At 46.1% G+C, this 26,518-nt stretch overlaps 1 protein-coding gene across 4 annotated transcripts in view; it reads right to left on the bottom strand.

Moving 5' to 3' along the window:
• The window catches only part of Schip1 (schwannomin interacting protein 1), a 722,809-nt gene that overhangs the window by 94,375 nt on the left and 601,916 nt on the right, over nucleotides 1-26,518 (bottom strand). For all 4 annotated transcript variants that reach the window (XM_060378408.1, XM_060378409.1, XM_060378411.1 and 1 more), the window contains one exon: nucleotides 25,698-26,375. In XM_060378408.1, coding sequence (XP_060234391.1) covers nucleotides 25,698-26,375 — 678 coding nt within the window. The remainder of the gene's footprint in view (nucleotides 1-25,697; nucleotides 26,376-26,518) is intronic.

Below are 26,518 nucleotides of genomic sequence, written 5' to 3'. Positions count from 1 at the left end.
GACGCCTTCTAAAAGCTAGGAAAGGCCAGAGAACCTCTAGGCCTGCAGGAGGATGGTCTTTGATCCGTGAGACCATTTCAGATGTCTGGCCTCAGAAAGGTGAGATAATAAATATGCACGAAAAATTGTGGTAATTTGTTACTGCAGTGCAAAGCAATAACAGCAACCGCCCTTCTCCAATGAACAACAAAATGGCTGACACACAGGAACTATGAGCAAAAACCTGGGACATAGTTTCATCTTTTGTCTATATGCTACGCCAGTATCTTTGACCTTGCGTTCTTGTTAGAGCCATCTGAGAAGCTTCAATAGACAGACATAGGCATCAGGATAATAGAGTCTGACAGATAGTTCATAGCACATACATACTAATGCTGGGCCCCGAGTGAATCAGAATCTCTGGTGAGGTACATAATACCTTGGACGGAACGTGTTAAAGCCATTTGAGGGTCATGACACACAGGAATAGTAAGAACCCCGCCTCATAATGACAAAGCTAGGGTGGATTACAGCTCTTTACAGCCATCTCTCCAGCCCAGAAACAGTTGTTTTTGTTGTTTTTTTTTTTTTTAAGGGAAGACTGTGCCTTCACTTAAATTCTAACCAGAAAAGAAAGCATCTATGAAGGGCACGCACCACAAATTCTCATGCGGCTCACATTCTCTTTTCATAAAAACAGTGTGTGGCACATGTAACCAAAAGTCTCACAGGGCTGGGGCAATGGCTCAGTCGGTAAAGTGCTTGCTGGGCCAGTTGGAAGGCTTGAACCCAGATCCCAGCAAGCTCGTAAGAGCGGGGTGTGTCGGGGTAGGTCTGTAAATGCTGGCACTGTGGAGGTGGAGCCAGGAGGATCCTCAGGGCTCTCCTCCACATGTCCCTGCCTCTATGATGTTACCATGGAGGGTCAAGGGCCCTGGACTGTCACCCCTGCAACTATGAGCCACTCCTTCCTCCTTGAAGTCGCTTCTGTCAGGCATCTGGCGGCAGTAGCAGCTTCGGTTCTTATTGCAGATCAGCAAATTGGCATCAGCCTTTTCACACATCAGTAGTGTGATCTTGACTGGCTGAGAGCCACCCCTGAGAAAGAAACCTAACTTTCCTCTGAACACAAAATCAGCTTTGGGGCCATGAGGCTAAAGTGTAAGTTCTGGATCATACAGACCCGGCAGTTCTCAAAGTGTGGCCCCGGGACCAGCAGAATCAGAATCACCTGGGGCTCGTTAGAAACAGGAGTCCCTGGACCCAGGCTTCCACAAGCTATCAGTGTTTTAACAAGCATTCCAGGGGATTCTCTGTCTGCTCAAGCTTCAGAGGCATCAAATGAAATGACGTCGTTATCTGGAGGCAGGTGCAGTAACAGAGGGGAGGGAAGGAGGAAGGGAGTGATGAGTAATTTTATGTGCCAACTTTACTAGGCCAAAGCGCCCCACTGTTCAGTCAAACATCAGGCAAGATATCCCTGTGAAGTCAGCTGACTTGCAAAACAGTAGATTCTTTTCCATATAGTACGCCAGTCCACCCACTCAGCGAAAAAGGAGACAACACAGGTCCCAGAAAAAGGGACTGCCTCTCAGCTTTGGAGTCCCAAGATACACATCAATTCTTGATCACCTTTCCCCTTCCCTCTACACACACCACACACACACACACACACACACACACTTTGGTTCTTTCTTTGGAGAACTATGATTAATATGGGCTTGGGAGGAGAGATTTAAGGCAACCTACATTAAGAGTAGGAATTTATTCCTTTCTTTTCTTTTCTTTTTTTTTTTCCCCAGTATACCATATGTTCAACAATTAGTAAACCCCCATATATTTTTGGTAAACTCACTAAGAAAGGGCAATGGATAATTTGGCCCTGAGGAGTCTCTTGGAAAAGCACCAACCCCAAAGACACCTCCACTCAATCTGTGTGGACAATAAACCTCTCCTCAGGAATCTTCCAGACTGTATACATGAGCCAACGGGAAGTCACATCCGGGAACGTGTTGAGTGTGCCCATGCTTAATTTCTTTAAGTGGAAGAACACTTGGCACTCGGCAGGCCCCTCTTCAGCTTCATGCCCAGCCGTGGCCCTGCTGTTTTAAGTGTGTTGGTGTGGTGGCTGCATCTTGTCGTTACTGCCAGGCTTTATATCCAGAGAGAGCTTTTAGGGTAGATTCTTATCTGGGCATTGCTCTTCTGATAGCGTGAAGTTGAAAATCCAGCCTTAAAATATTGTATATTTTAGTACCTTCCACAACCCATAATGGAAAGAATGTGGTTTCCTGACAAGAGAACAGAATTCACGACTTGCACATTGCAAATTTCCAGGGGGGTGAAAGCTAGAAAAACGAAAGGCAAGGTTGCCTCTGGGCTTTAGAGATTGTTTTCAGTACACTGAAAGTCATCCTGATGAGGCCATTATGTGTCCTCCAGGATGGTAATGTTATCTATTACATACAATTATAAAGGAGTAAAAGCATACCTTGGTTAATTTTCTTCATTCCTCCCACTTACGTCTAAATCAAGTTTCTCGGAAGCTGTGCCAGGTTCTCAGTGCTGGCTGACCGTGTTTCAGGCTCAAAGTAGGAAGAAGAAGGCAGCTGGCCTGAGGGAGGACTTGAGACTGCACATATGCCACCAACACACTACTAATCCTCAGGCTCGCTCTTTGGGAACCTTGTCCAAGTTCAAATGTGTCCTATTATTTTGTTGAATCTGTTTTCAGTCACATATAAAAAACACGATGAGAATGAGAAAAGGATTCCTTATTACACCGCACATCCATTCGGTCCATCTAGCATTTCACAGTTGGCACAAGAGCCTCTTGAGCAGCCCAGGCATGGTGAAGGGCCACCCCATGTTCAAAGAAAACAAACAAACAAACAAACAAACAAACAAACACAAAGGCCCAGGGCAGCTGGGAATGTCTGAGATGCAGAAGGATTCGTTGGAAATGTAGAGAAGGAGGCTCATAGGCCTGTAGCCTTTACACAGACCAAACACACGGCCATACAAACAGGTTGTGGACTCAGCAAACATGCTCCAGCCATCTCCTGCTGGAACTGCTCTGAAATAAATTTCAAAGCAAGCCACTTCAGAATTGGCGATTCTGGTGGCTTAATTCCCTGATATCTTTGTGGAAGTTGCTCCATCTTCGTGGGTCTTTTCTCCTCATCTTCTTACTGACAATGTGCATACGCTCAGATCCAAAGCTAGGCCTTCTCTTGCCCGTCAGTACCAGAGCTGACCAACCATGCCTCTATGCTGGCTCCTCTGCCAGGCTATGTCTCTCTGAGTCCTCTGTTCTCTTCAAAACCATCCTTCCAAGTTAGTATGTCAATTAGTGCCACCCTTGATTGGGTCTCGAAGTACAAGCATCCAAGGAACGCCGAGAGCAGGAGAAAGAGTATTCCCAGGGAAACTAACTCCAACAGGTTATCCCATACCAAGTGTACTGGTAACATTATACAGGCAGGGCAGGTTGTGTTTATCATTTAGGAGCACACACACACATACACACTCACACACACACACACACACCAATTAAAGAAGAAAAAACAAAACAAAAAAACAAGAAACCCGAACTGTCTTTAATGCCTGCATCAATCTATTTCTCACAAAAACTTCTGGTTTCCTGAAGGACGAAGAGATCATTCCAAAGTGAAGCGCACACAGGGCTGGCCCAGTGTGGGCCTTCAGGTCCGTCAGCTCCGCAATCCAACGGCACACCCTGCCTGGTCTCTCTGGGACTCAGCTGGGCTTCTGATGGTGAAACATACCACACTCATGGCTACTCCGCTCCCTCTCCTGCAACCTTCCTTCTCACTCGGCACATGCCTCAGTATACTTCAGAGGAGAAGAAAATCATCAATATTTTAGGAAAATGTATTTTCGAATAGGCCTATGCTAATAACACCACCAGTGTACATTATTTTAAAATCCCTCAAGTATGTTCTGAGTCCACCTTGACTAAGTTGAATCATTTAAGAAATACCAATAAAAAGAAATTTGAGGTGCTGGGAATCAAACCCTAGACCCATACACACTAGGCACCACTCTACCACTGAGCTGCTGAGCCAGCTCCTTCCTGATTTTTGGAGAAAAGCTCTCCTTGTATCGCTCAAGATGGCTTCATACAGGTCATCCTTCTGCCTCTGCCTCCACTGCTGATTTTTATGGTTGTATGCACCACACCTAGCTGAGAAACACAATGCTTTCATAAAGCATCTGTGAAGTTCAGGAGGCCTGGAAGGGGGTGGCACTGACGCTCAGACAGCTGTCACCACACAGGTGGTCCAGGCAGCTCAGACCAGGAGACGTCTAGGAAGTTGCTGGAGTAAGACGCCAAAGTTTTAGATGGCTATATTTGCCGAGCAGACCTGTGCTTAAATCATTCTAAGGAATAAACAGTTTCATGGCATGCAGGGACAGCGAGTGAGCGTGCCTTCTAGGTGTCTATTACAGGGCGTTCAAGCCCTGTGATGGAGCTGGGGAGACAGCTGTGTCTGTGAGCTGCCTGCTGGCCACGCAAGCGTGGGGAACGGGTTTTGGTCTCTAGCACCCATGGGAAAGGAGTTTGAAATTTGCTGACCTGTTAGCCTAATCGAATTGGCAGCCAGCTGTATCTCAAAAACATATCCTAAAGTTTGACCCTTGGGCTTCACATGAACACACACACATACAAATTCTCTCTCCTTCACACATACATACAAGCATGCACATACACCTATATTCACCCAAATGTATGTACAGTTAAAAAAAAAAGGCATTGTAATAAAAAAAAAAATCAGATCTTACAATAAACGTTATTGCCAGGAAAATATACTGAAGAAAAACTTATTTTCTGTAATTATAATCTCAAAAAAGGAAGAAATTAAAAACAACAACAATCTTATTTTCTGTTAGAAAACCAAGGTAAACATCTGTTTTTCCCCCAAAAGGGGGGATAACAATTTTGTGATTTAAATGGTCAACCTACAACAGTGGCAAGAAAGAACACAGGCAATAAGCACAGAGTAGAAAGATGTATTGAAGTTTCCCAATCAAATATTCATGGCCCAGAAGGGAATCTGATGATTCCAATCAGTTTGTTTCATATAAACCAAACAATCAGAGTCTTTGAAAGTAAGAGCTGTCCTGGCTCTTTTGTTCCCACAAACAGGGTGTTCAGTGGGCACCCTGAAAGAACTGTTAAAACTCACAAACATCCTCTTTGTTATTCAAATTGATTAGGAAAATATATTTTCTTCTGACAGAACTGGGTTGCTTTTTAAGGAATTACTTGTTTCAAATTACAGCCTTCTATTGGAGCAGTTGAATTTGACACCTCATGCATAACTCAGGACTTGCCCACTTCCTAAGAAAAAAGGCTGGGCCCTGCGGGGATGGTTCTGTATTTACATTCAGCCTCACACATCAGCATTTACCAGGGTGAAGCTGCTGGCTGTCAAATGCTGGCTCTTAGTCAATATTTAATCACTGTGCAGTTATGCAGGGAGAGGGAAGCATTCCGTGCCCCAATAACATGGCTTTACTATGGAAAGCCACTTTGATTTGTCTATGGAAGCATGGCTATGGCTCTCAGAGAAGTGATCAAGCCGAGGAGGGTCTGTACAATGCCCCACTGCAGCATTTTAAGAAATAACTAGTAGGTGTGTAAGATGAGTCATATTCGTGTGACTTTCTAAAGCTGTATTACAGAATGTGGGCTTCTCTCTCGAAAACATTTTTTTTTTTAATTTTATAGATGGAGAAACTCATGCAGAATCCCCCACAATCCTTATCGAGTTCTTAGCTCTTGGCCAGGCTTAGTTACTAGGTTACAGGGCAGGCAGCCACATTAAGGCCAAAGGTCAGACTGTTTCTCACCTTTACTTCAGGTTAAAGTTCATTGTTCTTTTTTCTCCCCTTTTTATATGTGTGTGGTGCGCATGCTCTTGTGCCAGCTGTGTTCCTTGATCTTTCATGTACTAAGGCAGGGCTTCTCACTGAACCTGAAGCCCAGCACCATCTTACTCCAGAAGTACTTTAGGAATTCCCCGAGATACTTCCCGGCATGCTGAAGTGTTTCTTACAAGCAGCAGAAGGATGGATCCCATTTCATCACCCATCCTCTTAGCCTTTTTTGGGGAATCAAGTCCACTGATAGTGAGAGATGTTAATGACCAATGATTGTAAATTTCTGCTGATTTAATGTCGGTGCTAGTGTTTGTGTGTGCTTCCCTTCTTTTGTTTTTGCTGGTGCAGAATTATTTCCTGTATTTTCTTTTTTTTTTTTAATTTATTTAATTTTATTTTATGTGCACTGGTGTCAGTGCACTTGGAACTGGTGTGGGTGCTGGGAATTGAACCCGGGTCCTTTGGAAGAGCAGAGAGTGCTCTTAACCACTGAGCCATTTCTCTGGCCTATCCTGTATTTTCTTGAGTGTAGTTACCCTCCTTGGGTTGGAGTTTCTTCTAGTATTTTCTGCAGGGCTGGCTTTGTGAATAGATATTGTTTAAATTTGGTTTTGTCTTGAAATATCTTGTTTTCTCCATGTACGGTGATCGAGAGTTTTGTTGGGTATAGTAGTCTAGGTTGGCATATGTAGAGGCTACAAGTCATCTGCCCAGGTCCTTCTGGCTTTTAGAGTCTCTGTTGAGAGTAGGTATGATTCTGATAGGTCTGCCTTTGTATGTTACTTGGCCTTTTTTCCCTTGCAGCTTTTAAAATTCTTTCTTTGTTCTGTAGATTTAGGTGTTTTGATTATTGTGTGGCAGGAGGATTTTCTTTTCTGGTCCCAGCATATCTGACTGCAGGCAAACCTCCTCACCTTCCCAACTTTTGACATGGATGCAGGGCCTGGAACTTGGGTCTCCACGCCTACATTCGAGCCATCTCTGCAGCCTCAAGTTTTGCTCCTGACTGATTTGTAAACCATTTTCTCCAGCCAAACACAGCGCTAGGACACCATTTCCTTTTCCATTCCTTCGGCAAGCTAACTAAAAGAGCACAGGCCATCGCTTAAAGGAAAATGGCAAAGGAAACAAATGGGCGATGGCCACCGTCCAGGGAGTCCTTAACCTGTCTCCCCAGCAAAGCTTTCCTGTTTCCTGTGTAGCAGGTGGCTCCTCTGTCAAGACGTCAGCTGAGCAGAAGAGGCTGTTACCACGGCAAGGAGATCTCCCAGGATCCACGGGGAGGGTGGCTGCATCACACAGTCAAGATGGAAGGGACACTGCAGAGAGGGTGAAAGTTGGAGTGGGGAGCCGGGATGTTAACGCTGAAAATGCCTGGGCTCCAGGTCACAGCCACTCTCCTTCGTTCTTCCCACTAACCAATGGCTGAATGAGCAGGTGTGAACTTGCTCAACTCCGAGACATGCAGAGGAAAACATTTTCCCTTCAAAGTTGCAAAGCAGACCTGCCCTTCAACAGCTTTTCATTGCAGGTGGAAGAGGCAGGCTTCTCCTTCACCTCCTCTGGAAGAGGCAGGCTTCTCCTTCACCTCCACTTGCTACGATTCACTGGTCATGCCCTGACAGAGTAATTACCCTTCTTCATTCCAAACCCAAACTTCAAACTCCAATCATGCAAATCCGGTGGCTGGGCTGGGAAAGGGAGGGCCTGTCTTGCTTCTCCAACAACACACTATAGGTTCCAGAAGGGACCAATGGGAAGAGTTCACACAGCGTGTGTGAACTTATAAGCAACTGTCAGCCTCTCTACCCCACGTCTTACTGGTGTGACTGACATGTCTGTGTTAACATGGTCCCATCTCACGGTATATCTGGATCTGCAGAAACCCCCACAGATACGCTCACTTCCTTCAACCAAAATACTCAGGAAGTTTCCGAGGCCTGAGAATTACACATCCAGTCATTACTAAATTCAAACAGCTCCCTTCTGCCCAGTTCCCTAAGGCGCCATTCCACACCACACCACACCTATCTAGGCACAAAGAAATGACACTTCAAGATCTGGAATTATTAAAAAGAAAAACAAACACGGAGGACAAGTGCCTAGAGTACAGCAAACTCCACCCCTACGTCTGAACGATGGAACTCATGCCATTAGCAGGATAGGATGAGTCCCATGTGCCTGCAACACCATCCGTCAAGTCACTGATGCTACTTACGTCCATCCAGTCACCCCATAAATGGCATGATGGGACACAAGGGCAGGAGAGGTGGGCAAAAGGGGTGCGGGGCAGATGTCCTGGGGCAGAGAAGTCCAGTGGTCTGTGTAGGTGTTCAAGGATCACGTCCAGTTTATAACAGCTTGCATATCTCTTCCACTTAGTGTGGTTATTCCCCCTCCTGGAACAGGAAGGACACTGGGCCAGGTGGGCCTGAAGGCCGATCAAAATTCCAGGATTTGGTTCAAGAGGTCTACTTAGGTGACAGCAGGCCTACAGCTGTCACAGTCTGAGCCTGACACTTAGGACGAAAGACCATCTGCCATTACCAGGGTTCCTATCCTGTAAACAATGAAGCCGTCAGTGCTGATACTAAAGCAGAGAATGGACAGGAGGTGGGTTCACTGGACATAGGCAGGAGCTGAGGGAAGAGAGGAAGCCACACTTCCTCCAGGACACAGGCCGGACAGCAGTGACCTCTGACAGCTCAGAGGATCTCACAGCCAGCACTCTGAACCTAGCTAGAGTCAGGCTCTTCCACCCATGGCAGGGCTGGAGGAGGGACCACTGAGAAGGAAGCTCCCAGAACATGAGTCAGCTGCCTGTAATCACTCACTAACCAAAAGCACACACCGCACAAACAAAAGAGGTCATTCCCCGAAAGGAAGCTGCAGAGCCTCAGGAAGCTAACTCAGGCTGCCCTTCGCACCCACAAACATCCTCTCCCGGACAGTCAGCTGAAGATGATGGTCTGGGAAGCCAGTGTGGTTCTGCCTGGAGGAGAGCACCTAATGAGCAGGAAGGAGCACATAAACTGAAGCAGTCATTCAAAACATTTGGGAAACACAGTTTTGCTGAAAGAAATGTTGGGTTAGTGCTAGCATAATCTACAATACATCAAACATGTAATTAGGAAGGGAATTTCAGCGAGCCTTGCGCCTCGGGGAAGAATCCCCTGATCCTGTCAGACAAAGGCAAGGAATGAGTAAACAGGAAACCCGTTTTAATGGGCTACATTGAATCACTGGAACAAGCTTCTCCTGGAGACACACTATGTGCCCAGTACCCGTTCAGGGTGCACTTTTAAAACTCTGATCATCTGGTCAGCCAGCAAATGTTGAACACCCCAATTTGCCCATTTCTCTTCCTCTTTGTGGGTCTGCCGGAGTCTCGACACTTTTCCTATGCCATTTCCAATCTGGGGAGTCTCCCGGGCACCTTCCATGTAACCAATCCCGTCCTCCTAGCCATAGGCTACTTCCACCTGTGGGTTACACCCCGTCACTCACCCTCTGCCAGGCTTCACCCAGCACATTCACAAAACCCCACCCCAGCTTAGCTTTGAAGGCTCCCATGTGGTTCCCTAGTGAGCACAGAGTTGGCGCCAAAGAGCAGCGCCAGCTGTGGCTGTCTGCAGCCAATTTAGAAAAGACAGTGGGTTAGCACGCAGACTGCCTCTGCTTAGGGACTCCGGATGCTCCTCACTCCCCGCACCCAGCTTAGGAGGTTCTTTCAACCTTAGCTCCGCCCTTGCTTCTCTGACTGCCTTTCTTTCTTCTCTGCCCAGGTGCCTCAGTGCCCTGGGGTCAAGACACCCTTCCAAGCTCCTATCCCCGATTGGCCTTGCTTCTGTTCTGTCTCTGTCTCATACTGGCCTTCCCCACAGAGGCAGCTGCAGGGCTCCCTGCCAGAGCAGCTTAGGCAAAACAACTGGAAGGAGAAAGAGGGAAACCCCATCTTCAAACTGCATTGACAAAGCAAACACTAGCCAGTAGCCTAGCTTTTATTTACATAAAGACTTTGGGGGTAATGTAGGCTATGTTATTTATTAATTTTGTCTTGACAGTTTTAATATAACTTTACATCTATTTATGCATGTATTTATTTATTTTTGATCTTTCAAGACAGGGTCTATCTCACTATGTAGGTTTGGCTGTCCTGGACTGGCTTGGTAGACAAGGCTGCCCTCAAACTCACAAGAGATCCACCTGCCTCTGCCTCACGAGTGCTGGGATTGAAGGTATGTGCCACTAAGCCCGGCAACGTTCAAGTTTTTAAAGTCACTGCAAATCCAAATAAAATCTGCGATTTAGGTCATAATATGTGCCACTACTCATTTCTTGATTTTGACAGATAGTTCCTTAGCGGTAACATGAGGAACGCTCATGTTTCTGCACAACCTTTGCAACTTTTCTATGAATCTACAATTACTCCAAAATGAGTTTTGAAGGAAAGCCGATCTTAATGCTTCCTCACTTTTGAAAGAAACTAAATGAATAACCCAGACTTGTCTAGTTTGTTGTCTGTGTTGACTCTGTACTTAGCCAGAAGTTCTGATCAGGAAAAAAAAAATTAAAAAAGAAAAAACAAACAAACATCCAGTTATCTCAACAAATCCTTCTCCATATTAAGAAGAAAAGCTGCAATAAAGAAAATCTGAGTGCCACCCAGCAATGTTGAAATGTCACTAGTTTCTGGGTAAAATGGAAAGTCTTGTAAGTTTGGTGGGTAAGGACTGTAATTGTGTCGAAATGAGTAAATGAACAGTAGAGGGTTGGGGTGAATACTTGTCCAGCAAAGGACAAAGCCCCAGCACAGTAATAAATCAAGCATGGAGGCACATTCCTGTAATCATTGCTTCGGAAGCTGAGGCAGGGGGATCAGAAACTCAAGGTCATTCTTGGCTACACAGCAAGTTCAAGGAAGAGAGAAGGGGTGGAGGAAGGAGGAAAGTAAGGGTAATGGCTTACTTTTTAGTCTATTATGACCTCCATAATAGACTTTATTTAGAGGCTAAGGCAGGAGACTCCTACGTTGAAGGCCTTCCTGGCCTACTGAGTTCAAGGCCAGTCTGAACAATTGCTTGAAACCCTGTGTGAAAGTAAATAGTGAGGGCTAGGGACAGAGCTTGGTGGCAGAGCACCAGGCTAGCATGTGTGGGGTCCTGGGTTAAGCCCTTGATAGCGCTCCCCCTCAAAATCAACACTCACCAACCATTGGAAAAGGGTCTCAGATGACTTTCCAACAATATAGGAACCGAGGCTGCAATCCTTCATTACAAAGTGTTTACATTTCAAATAATCTGTTCTTAAAGAACCCTTATCTTTTCACTGTTCGTAATAATGGAAACTGAATCTAAACAGCAATCACTTTTGGAACTGCTCTGAAGAGGAAAAAGAAACTAAATGCTAACAAATGAAGTGCCCCTGAAAAATTAAATGAAACAATGAGATGTGTTGTATTTCCTGTTGTTTTTCCTCTTGTTATCATCATTTCAACCTATGATAACCCCCCAAAAGAGGGAAGAAACCAGAGAAGCCCCTTCATTAAATCAGAACAGCTTTCCTCATGGGTTCTCTTTGAAATCCTCATTTCTAGAAGCTCAGGAGACCTCTCCGTAAACTTCCCCCTTTGCCCTGACTCACCCCACTTCAGGTAAGGCATGTCACCTGCCTGGGCCTCAGTTCTCTCATCTGTAACTTCAGGAGGTTGAGGTGTGGGAGGAGAAACTGGAAGCCTGAAATCGTACTCTGACCTGCAGTTTTGTTTTTGTTTGGGAGTTGTTTGTTTGTTTGTTTGGTTGGTTGTTTTGGTTTTTCGAGGCAGGGTTTCTCTGTGTAGCCCTGGCTGTCCTGGACTTGCTTTGTAGACCAGGCTGGCCTGGAAGTCACCGAGATCCGCCTGCCTCTGCCTCCTGGAGTGCTGACTGTGTTACCGCACCTTGCTCCTTGCCAGTATTTGATAGTCAAGGTATTTATTCTGTTAATTACGCTGGGGGATACATATCTGACAGCACATGTATGGAAGTCAAGGGACAACTTACAGGAGTCGCCTGTTTCCTTTTACCGCATGGGTTCGGTAAATCCAGTCAGGTGGTCAGGCTTGGCCTCTGGCACTCTTATCCCTGGAGCCCTTTCACTAGCCCGGATAAGATATTTCTTGACGTATCAGAATTCCGAAACTACATTGTGCTGTGTCATTAAGGAGCAGGCAAGGCATAAGAGCCTCCTGTCTACCTCTGGGAGACATTGCTCACCTGGAAGATAGCTCCTGTGGGTTACTTGTCTGAAAGCAGTTGAATGAACCAATCTTGCTTCTGGAGTGTGACCGTTCCCAAAAGACATGAATCAATGCCGAGTCAAGCACAGTGGAACGTGGTGGGGAGGGGAGATTACCCAGGCCACAGCACAATCAGTCCTGTGCATCTGTCTTCTTAAGGGTTTCTATATACCACATGAGAAAAAGTGAATCTGAGAAGTAAATCACTATATTCCATAGTAAATCAGAGATTTTTTTTTCTTACCGCCTTTCCCTTACTCATTCCTTCCAGGATGAGATCTTATTTTGAGGGCTATTTGGGTCAGACTATGGAGTCTCCGCAGGCTGGATAAAAACATTAACAGATCACTGGTTACATAATTTAAGTGGTCAAAAATAAAATCCCAACCGTCTGCTCTTTTGCTCCTTGTGGAACCAATTTTACAGTAAAAACAGAGCAGATGTGAGCTCGTAGGTGAAGCTGCCCATAATAAATGGCCAGACCAGGTCAAAATGGGTCAAAAATTTATAAGATTGCACAAGAAAAGAAATCTGTGATTTTCATAAGTGGGATAATATTTAGCTACTTGGGCCATGAGAAAAACACCACAGAGAATTAAATTGATCTTGAAACTATTTATAAACGTGTTATTTTTAGCAGAGAGAAGATTAGCCTCGAGGTTCTAAGACGCTGTACCAGTCTCCCAGAAGTTCAGACCCTTACTCTGGATATAACTGAATACTATGCTCTCTCTGGGTGGAAAAGAAAAGCAAGAGCCATTACACTTCTGAGCTTGATATTAAAAACGCCAACATTTCATAACACAGCAGCATTCCTGGCATTGTTTTTTTTTTTGTTGTTGTTGTTGTTGTTTTGTTTTGTTTTGTTTTAATATCCTAATTTCAAATCTAAATTTATTCCACTGCCAGGGATTTTAGGAACTGTCAAGAAGTTACCTCATCCCCTTTCAACTATTTTAGAAAACTAAGCTCTTTCCATTTGTGGTAAAAAGAAGGAAACAGAATCAAGTTGCGTTAGCTTAGGAACTACAACAACTTTCCCATTTTTTTTCCCCAGCATGCCTGTAACCACTTGTTAGCAGCACCCTCCTCACAGCCACTGGCCAGGGGGAAGGGATCCCTTCCTCCCCATCCTGTAGCAGAACATGAGGAGACCTGGCAAAGGGTTCCTGCCACCAGAGGTGCCCCTTGGTAGGTAAGTCATTTTCTCGGGGACTTTGGAGAAAGCACAGAGAGGTAACTCGCCCAGAGGCTGAAGGGGAAAACAGGAAGACTGGAGGCCATACTGGAAAGAGGTTTGTGGAGGAAGCAGTGTTATTGCTAAGAGCCTGGGCAGCCATGGATCGGCAGGCCACTGTATCCAGGCCTGGCTGCTAGGCTGTAGAGACAAGGTGGTGCTGAGTTTCTGCCCTTTGCCAAACATCCTGTGACCAACATCATCTGCCTATCTGAAACGGTGTAGCTTTTGCCCATGGGCCTAAGAAAGCCTAACCCACACACTTTATTTTTTTCTTTTCTTTTCAGTTTTATTTTTTCCCACGTATAGCTGCTTTGTCTGCATGTCTGTGCACTGCATATATGTGGTGCTGTGGAAGAACATAAGAGGGCACGGGGTCACTTGGACTAGAGCGCAGACCGTTGTTCAGCCTCCTGTGGATGCTGGGAATCAAACCCCAGTCCTCTGGAAGAAGCCTTAACCACGGAGCCATCCCTCTATCCCAACACACATCTTCTTGATCACAGTCTTCTGTAATATTTTGTGAAACAAGAGCAAAACAAGTCAACAACAAAATCCAATTATGGGAATAGCTAAGGCATATCTACCTGCCGGAGTTTTGATGGGATCAGTCACCTCTCTTAGGACACAGGAAATCAAGGCCTTTGAACAGACAATAATTCAGAAATCAGCTGCTAACTAATGCCCTTTAAGCCACAAAGAAACAGAATAAAACACCAGGAAGCAGAAAGACCTTCCATGCTCACTGACCGGTAGAATGGATTTTTGTGAAAATGGCTCTATCACTGAAAACAGTCTACAGACTCAACATGATGCCCACCAAAACTCTGGTAACGTTCCTCACTAAATTTCCCAATAACATATGGGCTCTTTTTCAAAAGATCAAATATTACCAAGTGAATATTCCCAAAAAAGTTCACCATCCTTAGTCATTTAGTAACAGAAATTACCCTTTGGAGATTCCACGTAAGCCCAGTCAGACTGGCTGCCATCAAGAAAACCATGACAGCAGGTGTTATGGAAGATGTGGGGGCAAAGCTTATTTTACTGCTGATTCGGGTGGAAATGGGTGCCAACACTATGGACGAAGCATGAAAAATAAAAACAGCTACCATAGGACCCAGCTACATAGCTCAGGGGTATACACCCAAAAGACCCTGTCATGGAGACACTTGTATGTGCATGTTTGCTGCTGCTGCTGCAAATGGAACTTGTCTAGGAGTCCATCAATACATGCTGGATAAAGTGTACAATCACATGGTAGAGATTTATTCAGCCACAGAGCACAATGGAACCATGACATTTTCAGGGAAGTGGATGGGAATGGGCAGTATCACGATGAGCCAAATAAGGAAGACTCAGAACGAGAAATGCCAGGTTCTCTCATAGCGTGTGTGTGTGTGTGTGTGTGTGTGTGTGTGTGAAGCTAAGTCATGAAACTAGAAAGAAGACTATGAGAAGTAAAAAGATCTTAAACAGAGGAGAAAAAGAGAAGGGTAATGGAGTACCTGAGGGAGCAGAAAGGGAGCTGTGGGGAGGGGAAGGGGCTGAGCAGGAACTGGGGAAGGAAGAGCATGGAGAACAAAGCCAGATGAAGATTTCACAACAGAACACATTCCTGCAGAGGCTGACTTTTAAACTAATGAAAAATAAAGACACAGGAAAGTGAAACGCAGCAAGTTAAAGGACGGTAGATTTAAAGCCATGCTTTACCCTGAAAATGTGTGTGTTTTATAGTTGAAGCGCGTCTGAAAAAAATCTGTAGTGGCACAAGCAAACTAATTAAAAGTTTAAAAAAAACCACTGGAAAGTGCAGAAACCTCACACAGGAAAGAGAAACCTCACACATGCCTCCTTCTCCTTCTGCCCATTTTTCTATTCTCTGCTCTCACCCATCTCTCTGACTAAGCCAAGTGCTCCAATTTAGACTCTTTCGTGGGCCTTACAAATCACAAATACCTTTTGTTGAGTGATTACTTATACGCCAAATGACAGGTCACAAGGTCTGAGTCCTACCATCTACTAATTTAGATTCCAATAAACTGAAGGCAGCCTGAGCAAGTGTGTTAGCACTCATTAGCCAGAACAGACTAATGTAAGGCTGGCTGAAGCTCCAGAGTCACAAAACACTGCTCGCTACTGTTCACAGATAAGGTCTTTGAGAACAATTTGATCCTTTTTTCTTCAAAGAATTGCCTTATTTACCTAGTAGACCAGAAAAACAAAAAGTCAACATGGATGCCGGCTACTTTCAAATACGGGAAAAAACAGAGAACAAAAACTGATTACATTCCTAAGACACGAGGTGGAAAGAGCACCTTTTAGGGCTAAGTCTGTGCAAAGGGTTTGCCTCTCTGTACACAGTGACGGACCTACAACAGCACAGAGCAACAACATAATGTCTTTCAGAAGAGCACAACCCAAGCTCTGTGGTGGTGTCCTAGCCCACATTGGTGCTCCGGTACCAACCCTCACAGCAGGCCCTACTCTCCACTCACAGTAGTTTGCCTGGATTCCTGGATTGAGGCTCCACAAAGGCTAAGACAGTCTCCTGAGCACCATGGACGGTCCTGCAGGACGGTCCACTTAAGTTGGACTGCCTTCTCCACAGCTCCTGGTCATAGGCTCTTCCTCCGTTCAACCATATCCTGGGTTCCTGGACGGCTTCAGCCCAGGGTCTTTTCCCTGCAGACCCTAGGCACTGACTGAGTTTCCCATTTCTCAGCCTGCAGCACCAGCTGAATCCCTTTCAAAGGGGCTTGGGCCTTGCCTTGACTTCAGGGACACCAAAGTGGGCTGTCCTCCAACTTGTGTGATCCTCATGCCTCCAACTCCCAACCGCAGGACTATAGGAGCACGGCACCACACTACCACACTAGGCCTGTGAGTCGGGGTATAGCCTGGGCTATCCCACAACTTGCTCTGTAGACTAGGTTGGCCTTGAACTCAGAGATCTGCCTACCTCTACCTCCAGAGCCAGAACTACAGGCATGTGCCCCCACATCCGGCAAATACTTTTTTTTTATAAAGCCTTTTCCTGTTTGTTTTTGTTTATTTGTTTGTTTTGTGTTTTGGTTCATAACAAACTATCCCCTTACAACATCTGGATCAGCTGTTCTCAACGCAACCCCCAAAGGGGTGGCCTATCAGCCATTTACTTTACAGTTCGTAACAGTAGCAAAAGCACAGGTGTGAAGTAGCAGCGGAAATAATTTTATGGTTGGGGGGTAACACAACATGAGAAGCTGTATTAAAGGGTTACAGAAGTGGGTCCCCAACAGACTCACAGTAGTCATAACGCCACCTGTTCTAGGAGCTCCAGAATCACAGGGCAGCTAAGGAGGCATGTGGACGCATCTCTTAAGTTACCCAGGAGGAGATTTCAAAATTTTGAAAGCAAAACTACACAAGTCTTTAGGGGAGAAGGCCCAGGAGTACAAACTTCTACTTTAATATGCAAGTGCAATATCATATAATTTGAGCAAGGTTTTAAGGAATAATGATGGGATTTATGGTTATTAGAACTAGTAAAGTTCATGATAGCCCTCGGGTTTGAGAAAATTAAAGAACAGAAACAAAAATATGGTATCAAATACACTAGTTAACCAACTAGCTAGCCAGGAAGCACAAGAGGTCTGCTTTCCGAGGAAGGCCTCGAACCCTCCTCTCTGTGTAGATAAGAGACACACCTATAGGAAGACAACAACTAGCCACAACCACCGATACAAGACCACCAGTAGCTAGGCTGTCCCTTAAAGCCTGGGACCCGGGGCAGAGCTCGACAGGGCTGATTTGACTTTTGTCAGCCACAAGGCTTTAAACAAGTCCCTGGACCTTACTTGAGTCCAAGATGGCCTGTAAGTTTAAGGAGGGCTTTAAAGTCTGATCCTCCTTTTTCATCTCTTAAAGTGGTAACCTTAATTTGTCTAATTTGGACATTTGGCACGAAATCAAACATGACAATAAAAAATTGAAAGCCCTTTATGACTCGGGTACTAATAAACGGAACCTATGTGGAATAAAAGTTCAGGGAGAGAGGGGCTGCCCAGAGCTCAGCTGACCTCGCAGCCACAGGTCAAAGCTCAAAGACGCCTGGTGGAGGCTGTGGATCTGCTCCTGCACATGATTCCTAGCTGAAGCTGCCCAAGCATGCCTCCTCAGGAGTCCCAGCAAGGACCTGCAGTTCAGAAATGCAGGGCAGAGCCAAGCAGGGCAGATAAGCTGTTAAGTCAGCTGGCGATGACAGCTTCCATCTGCATCAGGGTTTCAGATCACCGTGCTCCTTCAGGGGGTTTAAGCTGCTACACACAAACCTATGAGGAGGCACAGTTCAGTCACAACAGTTCAAAGGACCCTTCTTCAACACACACACACACACACACACACACACACACACGAGAGAGAGAGAGAGACAGAGAGAGAGACAGAGAGAGATTCAGAGTTAATGATACATTTTCAAATTTTTAGTAATTGTTCAGTTATTCTATTAATGTGCGCTGTGGTTAATACAGAAACTCACTGGTCAAAGTGCAGAGTTAACTGTCAGTGGAGCGCCCAGCTGCCTATGGGAGGGGGTACCCCCCCCACATCCCACAAGGCCCAGGGGCCACAGAGAAAGAGGGGCCGAAAAGACTGTAAGTGCCAGAGGATTGGGAAGGACAGGAGCTGAACGGTGTCTTCTAGACGTGACAAGTGTGCTCCGTTCGTGAACGCTCAGCAGCTGTGGTTGCCTCCACAGGACGACATGACGAAGCCCATCAACTTTAGCATGAAGTGGAAAGGAGCTCACCAGCTCCATCCCTAACTGAGGACTATGGGCAGTTAATGGCTTCTGGGGAGGGGGGTCAGGGGTGGTCCGTTTTCTTTAAGGGTGAGTGAGACCTCTGGTACACTGACCACGCTCCAGAGGTTGACTCCACACTGAGGAGTCTATGGGCAGCACAAATTAGAGGCAGTGGGTTACAATAAATAGATAGGATGGATGGATGGATAGATAGATAGACAGATAGATGGATAGATACACAGACAGATAGATGGATAGATACACAGACAGATAGATGGATAGATGGCAAGATCACAAAATTGGCATCTATGTGAATATGATCAAAATACATTGCATGGAATTTTCAAGGAACAAAAATACTTTATTAAAAAAAGTTTCTCACTTTCGGTATTCCTTAAATCTGTATCTTTTCTTCACTGTTAGGCACTGAATCTAGGGCCTCTAGCATGATTAGACAAGGACCCTACAACTAATGTTAGATATTGAACTCAGAGCCTTGAGCAGGACCCTACAACTAAGCTGTAGCTTCAGTTTTGGCAAGCCAATTTTTTTCTAGCTGGTTGTGGCACCACACACCTTTGATGCCAACACTCTAGAGGCAGAGGCCGGAGAATCTCCAAGTTTAAGGTCAGCTTACTCCATACAGTGAGTTCCAGAACAAACAGGGCTATATTACAGAATATATATAAATATAGATATATATATATTCTTTTTCCCTTTGTTACTATATTGTTACTATTATAATGTGTAGGTGCATGTGTGTACAGTGTGGGTACGTGTGTGTATGGTGTGTGTGTTGTTTGTATAGTGTGGCTCCATATGTTCTATACTTCCAGGAGATCAAATTCTGGTCATCAGGCTTGGTGGCAAGCACCCTTTCACTGAGCCACCTGGCTCTTTGAAATCTTGGTTCATGCTGATGCAGAAGCCGGTCTCTCACAATCAAGAATCAGCACACATCAGCAGAGTAGGCAAAGATTTGACCCTCCTTCTAGATATTTCAGGACAAACTGTTGAACCGTAGAACAAATACATTTATGGCTCATAATATCTTTTTTTTTTTACTTTTTATTTTATTTTATTAATTACAGTTTATTCACTTTGTATCTCAGCTAGCTGTACCCCTCCCCCACCCCCTCATAATTTCTAATCACAGAAACAAACAAAAACCCTTTACCATTGTTACAAAGTGTGTTTTCTGATAGAAATGATACTTGTAGCGCACACAGTAAGTTTCCAATGTTAGGTCCCAGACTTCATAATCATCTAACTTTACATCTAAACCTTCCTATATATATTTTGTAGGTGCGGTAAGGGATTTTAATTCAGTCTAGAAAACAGGGACTCGTGCAATTTAACCATAGCCCAAGTAACTAAGAGAAAAACCGCTCAGCCATTTAGTCACTTCTGTAGCATTGTGCTGAATAACTGGGCTGTAATTCTTACAGAACAATACATTGAGTATAACTGGTAATTAGCACTATTCTAGGGAGAAATGTAGGTAATTTAAAGTTTGCTACTAGCTAATAGTATAAACAAATAAAAAGACAAATTATTTCTAAGTACTTTAGAAATAACCTCATCAGGAGGTTTACTTTCAATTAATGTGTCAATTAAAATAATTCTTAACTTCTCATTAAATGAGGAAAATATACCTGTCAAGGGCACTAAAATATAATACAATTACACTTTTAAAGGATGGGTCTACAACTAGAACCCTTATCTAATTTTTAAAAAAAATGGCATCTCTCTTCTTTTGAACAGCGTTGGAGTGAGTTTGGTTAGATATAATGGATGATCTCTTTCCTACCAGCTTTCCCAGGAACCTGAGCAGCAGAATTCAAATGACACAGACCAGCCGCTAGGAAAGGTGTACAAGTCAGGACAATGGCGCCGAGGAGATGGCTCTGGAGGTCAGAGCACTGGCCACCACGCCTGATGACCTGAGTTTGACCTCTGGAACACAGATGGTGGTACATACACACCCAGACACATGCATGTGTACACACTGGCACACATACACAGTATGTGTGTGGGGGGGGATAAATAAACAAATAAAATGTAAAGAAAAAATGTTAAAGGGTCAAGGCAGTGGCCACCTAAAATGGTACTTCTTTGGAAAGGGAAGGCAGCATCTAGGAAACTGAACACACGCCCACATACCATCCATAACAACACCCACATATGTATCTAAAGAAAATGGAATGGAGGTTCACATAACGATTTGTGCATAACTGGCCACAGAACTGTTACTTATAATAGCTAAAAACTAGAACTAATCCAAGCGCCCATCACCAGATGACTAAGGAATAATATGCATATCCGAAAACGTAAGTCAATTTATAGTACAGAAATCAGGTCAGTGATTACCGGGAAGAAGACAGGGAACGCAAAGGGACTCAATGATTCTTTTGGGGCTGACAGAGCTAATACCTTGACTTTGATGATACTTTCACAGCTGTGTCAAAAGCGATGCAAGTACTATAGAAAACATGCCGCTTACATTATACATCAGCTAGACTGCCATAAACAGGGCGAGGCTTCTGTGTGCGCGTGCGTGCGTGCGTGTGCGTGTGTGCGTGTGTGTGTGTGTGTGCGCGTGCGTGCGCATGTGTGTGTGTGTGCGCGTGCGTGCGCATGTGTGTGTGTGTATGTGCGCGCATGTGTGCGTGTGCGTGCGTGTGTGTGTGTGTGTGTGTGTGTGTGTGTGTGTGTGTAGGGCACATGCAGTCGTGTGGAGAAGACAGTCAAAGGGTAACCTCAGAGGCCAGTCTTCACCTCCTACCTTGTGTGATATAGGCTCTCCCTGTGCACACTACTGAGTATCCCATGCTAGTTGGCCCACGTGCCCTGGCAAGTCTCTGTCTCCACCCCCCATCTCTCTGTGGGATTATATGCATGGACTACCATACCTGCCTTTACCCAGTGAGCCAAACCCCTAGCCTAACAGATCTGCTTTTAGAGAATATACGGGGGCAGGGGGGAGAGCAGTTTCCAGACGTGGGTTAAACATGAAAGATCGCACATACCAAAGGAGGAAAACCCTCATGGCAAAACCATGAAGAAAGCAAGAGGATGTTTTCCCATTTGGAAAGGAAGACATTGAGGCAGTGGGCCTCTACCCCACCTAAGGGAAGAGTGCAGGGAGTCCCATGAATAAGAAAAGTGAGTTGCAGGAGGGGGCTAGAGAGATGGCTCAGCTGTTAGGAACACTGGCTGCTCGTCCAGAGGTCCTGAGTTCAATTTCCAGCAACCACATGGTGGCTCATGACCATCAACAATGGGATCTGGAGCCCTCTTCTGTCTAATGCTCTCTTCTGCCATGCAGGCATCATGCAAATAGAGCACTTGCATACATAATTAAATAAATTCAACAAAAAAGAAAAATGAGTGCAGCAGGACTGAAGTAAAGACAGATGCAGGGGGAGGCCAGCATGCCCACCGCATGGGGAAAGGCCCTCATGAGAAGGAAGAGAGACGGTTCTATTTCCCTTGGGACTGTCTGCACCAGTTCTCCAGAATACAAACAGGCAGGGAGGAATGAATTTAAGATGAACACAAACTTCCTGCAATCAAAGCTCTTATCTGACAACAAAACCAACCTCCAGGACTATCTTTAGTCTGTATCTGGCCCTTGAGTTCGTCAAGAACTAGCCCACCTACGGAAGACAGGCCCAGGCAAGACAACACATGGGCAGGCCCAGTCCTGCTAGGGACAGTCCTCTCAGGGTAGTTGTGGCTTTGAGGTAGAATTTCTGAGGTTCCTCACACATGGCAAGCTGGAAGTGAGCCACTGGAGATAGGGCTGCAGAATAGTTTACACTTGCTGTAGCGGTTGGCAATGGAGGACTGTGAAGGAGCCTCTATCTCCGGGAAGGAAATAGCAGCTGCTTCCATCAGGGTGACTCGGGGCTTTCCCTGTTATGACCCCAGAAGCTCTCCAGCAGCCTAGCTCACATCCTTCCATCATCTCAAAAGCAGTGGGATTGGTTATTTCTTAGTTTACTTCTGTTCTTACTGCATCTCTCAGGGCTTCTGGTCTCAACTGTAAGGCAAGGGCTCTGGATGAGATCTGGGATATGTGGGTGCTATAAACACTTCTTTCCTTGGATAGAGAGAACCTCAGACACACCAAGTACACACCTGTAATCACAGCACTTAGGAAGCAGGTGCAGGAGGAACATGAGTTCAAAGCCAGCTTCTGCTATCTACAGATCCTCATGCAGCCAGCCTGGGGTACATAACAGCCTTTCTAAATTCCAGATGACCAGGGTTCAGTTCCCAGCACCACATACTGAGCCATCCCCCATAAGCCTTGGGCATCTGAATAGTTGGTCCCCAATTGGTGGCTGTTTGGAGAGGATCAGGAAGTGTGATCTTGGTAACGTAAGTTTGTCACTGGGAAAGGGCTCTGAGATTTCAAAAGACAATTGCAATTTCAAGTTAGCTCCCTCTGCCTCCTGCTTGCAGGTAGAGATCTGCCATCAAGGACTCTAACCTTCTGGAACCATAAGCCCAAAGTAAACTCTTGAACAAATTGCCTTAGCCATAGTATTGTATCACAACATGTAGCAAAGTTAACTAAATGCAGTAGCTTTCAGCCATGCACAACTCCTGTTCAAAGGAATCCCACACCATCGTCTAACCTCTGCAGGCACCAGGCATGCTCATGGTACACATAGGTATATCACAGGCAAAACAGTCATACACATAAAGTACAATAAATAAACCTTAAACTTTATTTTAAACAATTCCCAAGCCGAACCAAAATGGCGAGGTAAGATCCCTGTACCTTCAGCTACATTCCTTTCCCTTCTCTCTTTCTCCCTCTCTCTCAACAGGGTTTCTCTGGGTAGCCTTGGCTGTCCTGGAACTCACAGAGATCTACCTGCCTCTACCTGCCTCTGCTTTAGGGAGGGTGGCCAGGAATAACCTCTCAGAGCTGGTGAAGCCGAACAGAGACTAGCCGAGGCAGAGGAACCAAACCGATAGAGCAACTAAAGAGGTAACAGCAAGGACAAATCCCTGCTGTTGGCTCTTGGGTTCTGTGGTAAAGATAACCACCCTCCTGCACCCTCACGGATGCAGCCAGCCCTGTATGTGTGTTGACATACCACATTCTAAAGAGCAGCACCACACCATTGGACTAGACCGTCTCCTTCACGGTAGGCCTTCTACACCAGAGATTTGCTGTTCTCAGGCTCCTGACCACACGGATGCTTAATGATAAACAGGATTTACACGATGTTTTTAAAACTTTCCGTAACAGGAACCCACAGTAGATGGCCACAGAGTGCATGCACAGAACAAAAAGTCATAAAAGCAACCTCTATGTGACTGAGTATGTATATATGTATGTATATACTACAATGTTTTTAAGTATTAAGATGACTTCATGGATAACATGGAAAACAACATTCTAAGCAAATATGTAGTAATAACTTTATTCAAACACAAATCAAAACCGGCTTTTGAGATGGTTCAGCATGTGAAGGCACCAGCAAACCTTATGACCAGTGCTTAATCCTCAGGGGCCACCTGAAGAGGGAACAGACTCCCAAAGGATTTTCTTTGACCTTTGCATGTGAACCCTGGCACATGTACATCCCTTACCCCAACAAATATATATATGTGTGTGTGTGTATGTATATATGTATATGTGTATGTATATATGTATATATAATAGAGTATAATATATAATTGTATATAGCATATATAGCATAACATATATAATATATTATATAATATATACCATCTATAACATACATCATCTATATGCTATATATGATATATATAGCATATATATGATATATATAGCATATACATATGAACTATGTATAAACTTCTTTAAAAATAAAAACAAAGTGCAACGACTTCTAAAAATATCAAGAGCATACATTTTTAGAAGAGGTGGGGGCCTGGTAATCTGGGAAATCAGGAGAAAGAAGCTCCAAATTGCCGACGAAGGTAACACCTTAGGTTTTAACGGCTTCCCGATAGTGAGGCCATAATGACAAAAGAAAGCGTGGGCACTGGGATGCCAAGGGCTCTGTCAGGGAACCCTTTAAATGTCAAGTTCCCAGAGGGTGGACAGTCCATCCCCTATCTCAGCTCACCAGACTCTCAGCCCAGTTACAGCTATGTAACTGCTTATCTTCAATCATTACTCAAATCCTGAGAGTTTGATGGGGAAAGGCTGCTTCCTCTTGCAAGGTACAAGAACTAACACGGGCTGTAATGGAAAGATTCCGTGTCTGTTAGTGACGTGGTAAACTGATAAACAGCTGGGATTAAAGCCAGTGTGTTCACTTAATAGGTAATCTCTCAAGGGGCCCTAACCAAGGGCTCCAACGGACAGACGCTGCCAATTTCTCTGTGAAACCCTGTGACCACCCTCACCCCTGAAGTCAGAAGGGCATGCACCCAATTTCCAGGAGCCCGGGAGACCCAGAGTAGCCAAATTACACCTGCAAGGCGAGCATTTTCCTACACTGTCACACAGCTGTCACACGCAGAAAGCAGCTCATTTAAACTGTGCCCTTCAGCCCTATTTAGGGATATCGCTAATGATTTCAAATTACAACTGTTGCTTTATCTCAAACAGTGATAAAAGGGGGAGCTACATTCATGATGCTTTTCTTTTAAAGCCATTTATCTGCTCTCCTCTCGGGGGCAAAAAAAAAAAATGTTGAGACAAACCTGCCTGAGCTTATTATAGATGCAGCCCTCCTTCTCTGCCCTCCTCCCCCTCTACGCCGGCACCCCTCCCCGTCTGGCTTTTCCAGAATTGAGGCAGTAGCCTCCGGTAAGGAACTATAAGTGGTTCTTTTTATCAAAACAAGAAGGGATGCGCCGGCAGGGAGTGAGTCAGGCTAGGGAGGCAGCAACCCCCTCCCTCATCCTGGCAGTTCAATTCACCCGGTTCCTCCAGGTCAGCAATCGCTCAGGTTTCATGGAAGAAAAGTCAAAAAGGGCCTTTAATCCACCCAAATGCAGGAGCCGGGATGAACACACCCGGCAACAGATCTGAGGTGTGGGCAGGCGACTGCGTGCACGTGCTCGGGCACAGCCCGGCCAAGGGCGAGACGTGAGTGGCAACGCTAGGAAGACCCTCCAGGATGGACAAAGCCACAACTATTACAGTGTGAAACAGCCCCCTCAGGCACCGGCTTCGGTGAGCAAATCTCCCTAGATTTATTTTCAGGCAAGTGACTCACAACCTAGTCTCCATAAGTAATTCCATCAAAATGAGTCGCGGGTTCCTCCAGCCCGACTTTCCGCTGCCCTCTGGCTGCCCCTCCCTTCTCTCCGCCCATCCTGAAAACCCAGACAGCTCACAGACTGAGCAAGCGTACCCCAGGGGAACAGGAGGCAGGCTCTCCGGCCCAGCCCCCACCCCCGGGAAAGGATGAATGGGGCCACCACCGGCGGGAGCGCGGAGAAGGGGCGTGTGGGCTGCGCGCGAGGTGTGTACACGGGTGTGCGCGCGTGGGCACGCACCCCGGCCAACTTACAGAGGTGGAGTTGGTCCTCGCCTGACCCTGGTTTCGCACCTCCTGCTCCCGGAACTGCAGCCCGGCCAGATGCTTCTCCAACGCCTCCCAGTCCATCGGGGGCACCGGGGGTTCTTCCGGGACGCACGTCCCGCCGTCCGGAGGCTGAAGGCAGAGCCCCCCAGATGCCCGGCCCCGGCCTCCGCGCCGGCTACCGGGAAGCTGGGTCTTCTGGAGAGCTCGGCGCGGAGCCCGGGAGGCGTTTGGCCGGCCGGCCACCACCACGTTGCCATTGTGCCTGAGGTCTTGAGGGTCGTGCGGGTGGAGGTTGCCGTTAGGCACGGGGGACGGCATGGCGCTCCTGTCCCCGCCGCCGCCACTGCGGATCCTGGCGCTCACGTCCCCCGGCTCCCGGACCGGACAGCGGTCATCCCGATACCCTCGATCGTCCTCTTCTTCCTCCTCCTCCCCGTCTTCCTCCGGAGCCCACTCATCAATCACCTTCTTCTGGTAGACCGGGAAGGGCTCTTCATAATCCTCCAGAGCAGACACCAAGTCCAGACTGCCCCCCGGCGACGATGAGGATTTGCACTCGGAGCAAGGGGTCACTTTGGTGGAGTTGGACTGCGAGCTGGCGCGGCTGCTGCTGCTGCTGCTGCCGGCGTCACTGCCTAGATCCATCCCATCCTCTCGGTAGTCCTGAGGGGAGGAGGCAGAGAGAGTGAGTGGCCGGGTCGAGCCCGCTGCTCAGGCCGCCCGGCGCCCGCCCCGACCTCCCCGCGCCCGGCGCCCGCCTGCGGTGAAGTGCGATCGCCCTAAGGGGCCTGGAGGCGGGAGCCAGC

Source organism: Meriones unguiculatus, chromosome 2, assembly GCF_030254825.1.
Source record: "Meriones unguiculatus strain TT.TT164.6M chromosome 2, Bangor_MerUng_6.1, whole genome shotgun sequence".
Lineage (NCBI taxonomy): Eukaryota > Metazoa > Chordata > Mammalia > Rodentia > Muridae > Meriones > Meriones unguiculatus.
This window is presented reverse-complemented; position numbering and strand designations above follow the sequence as displayed.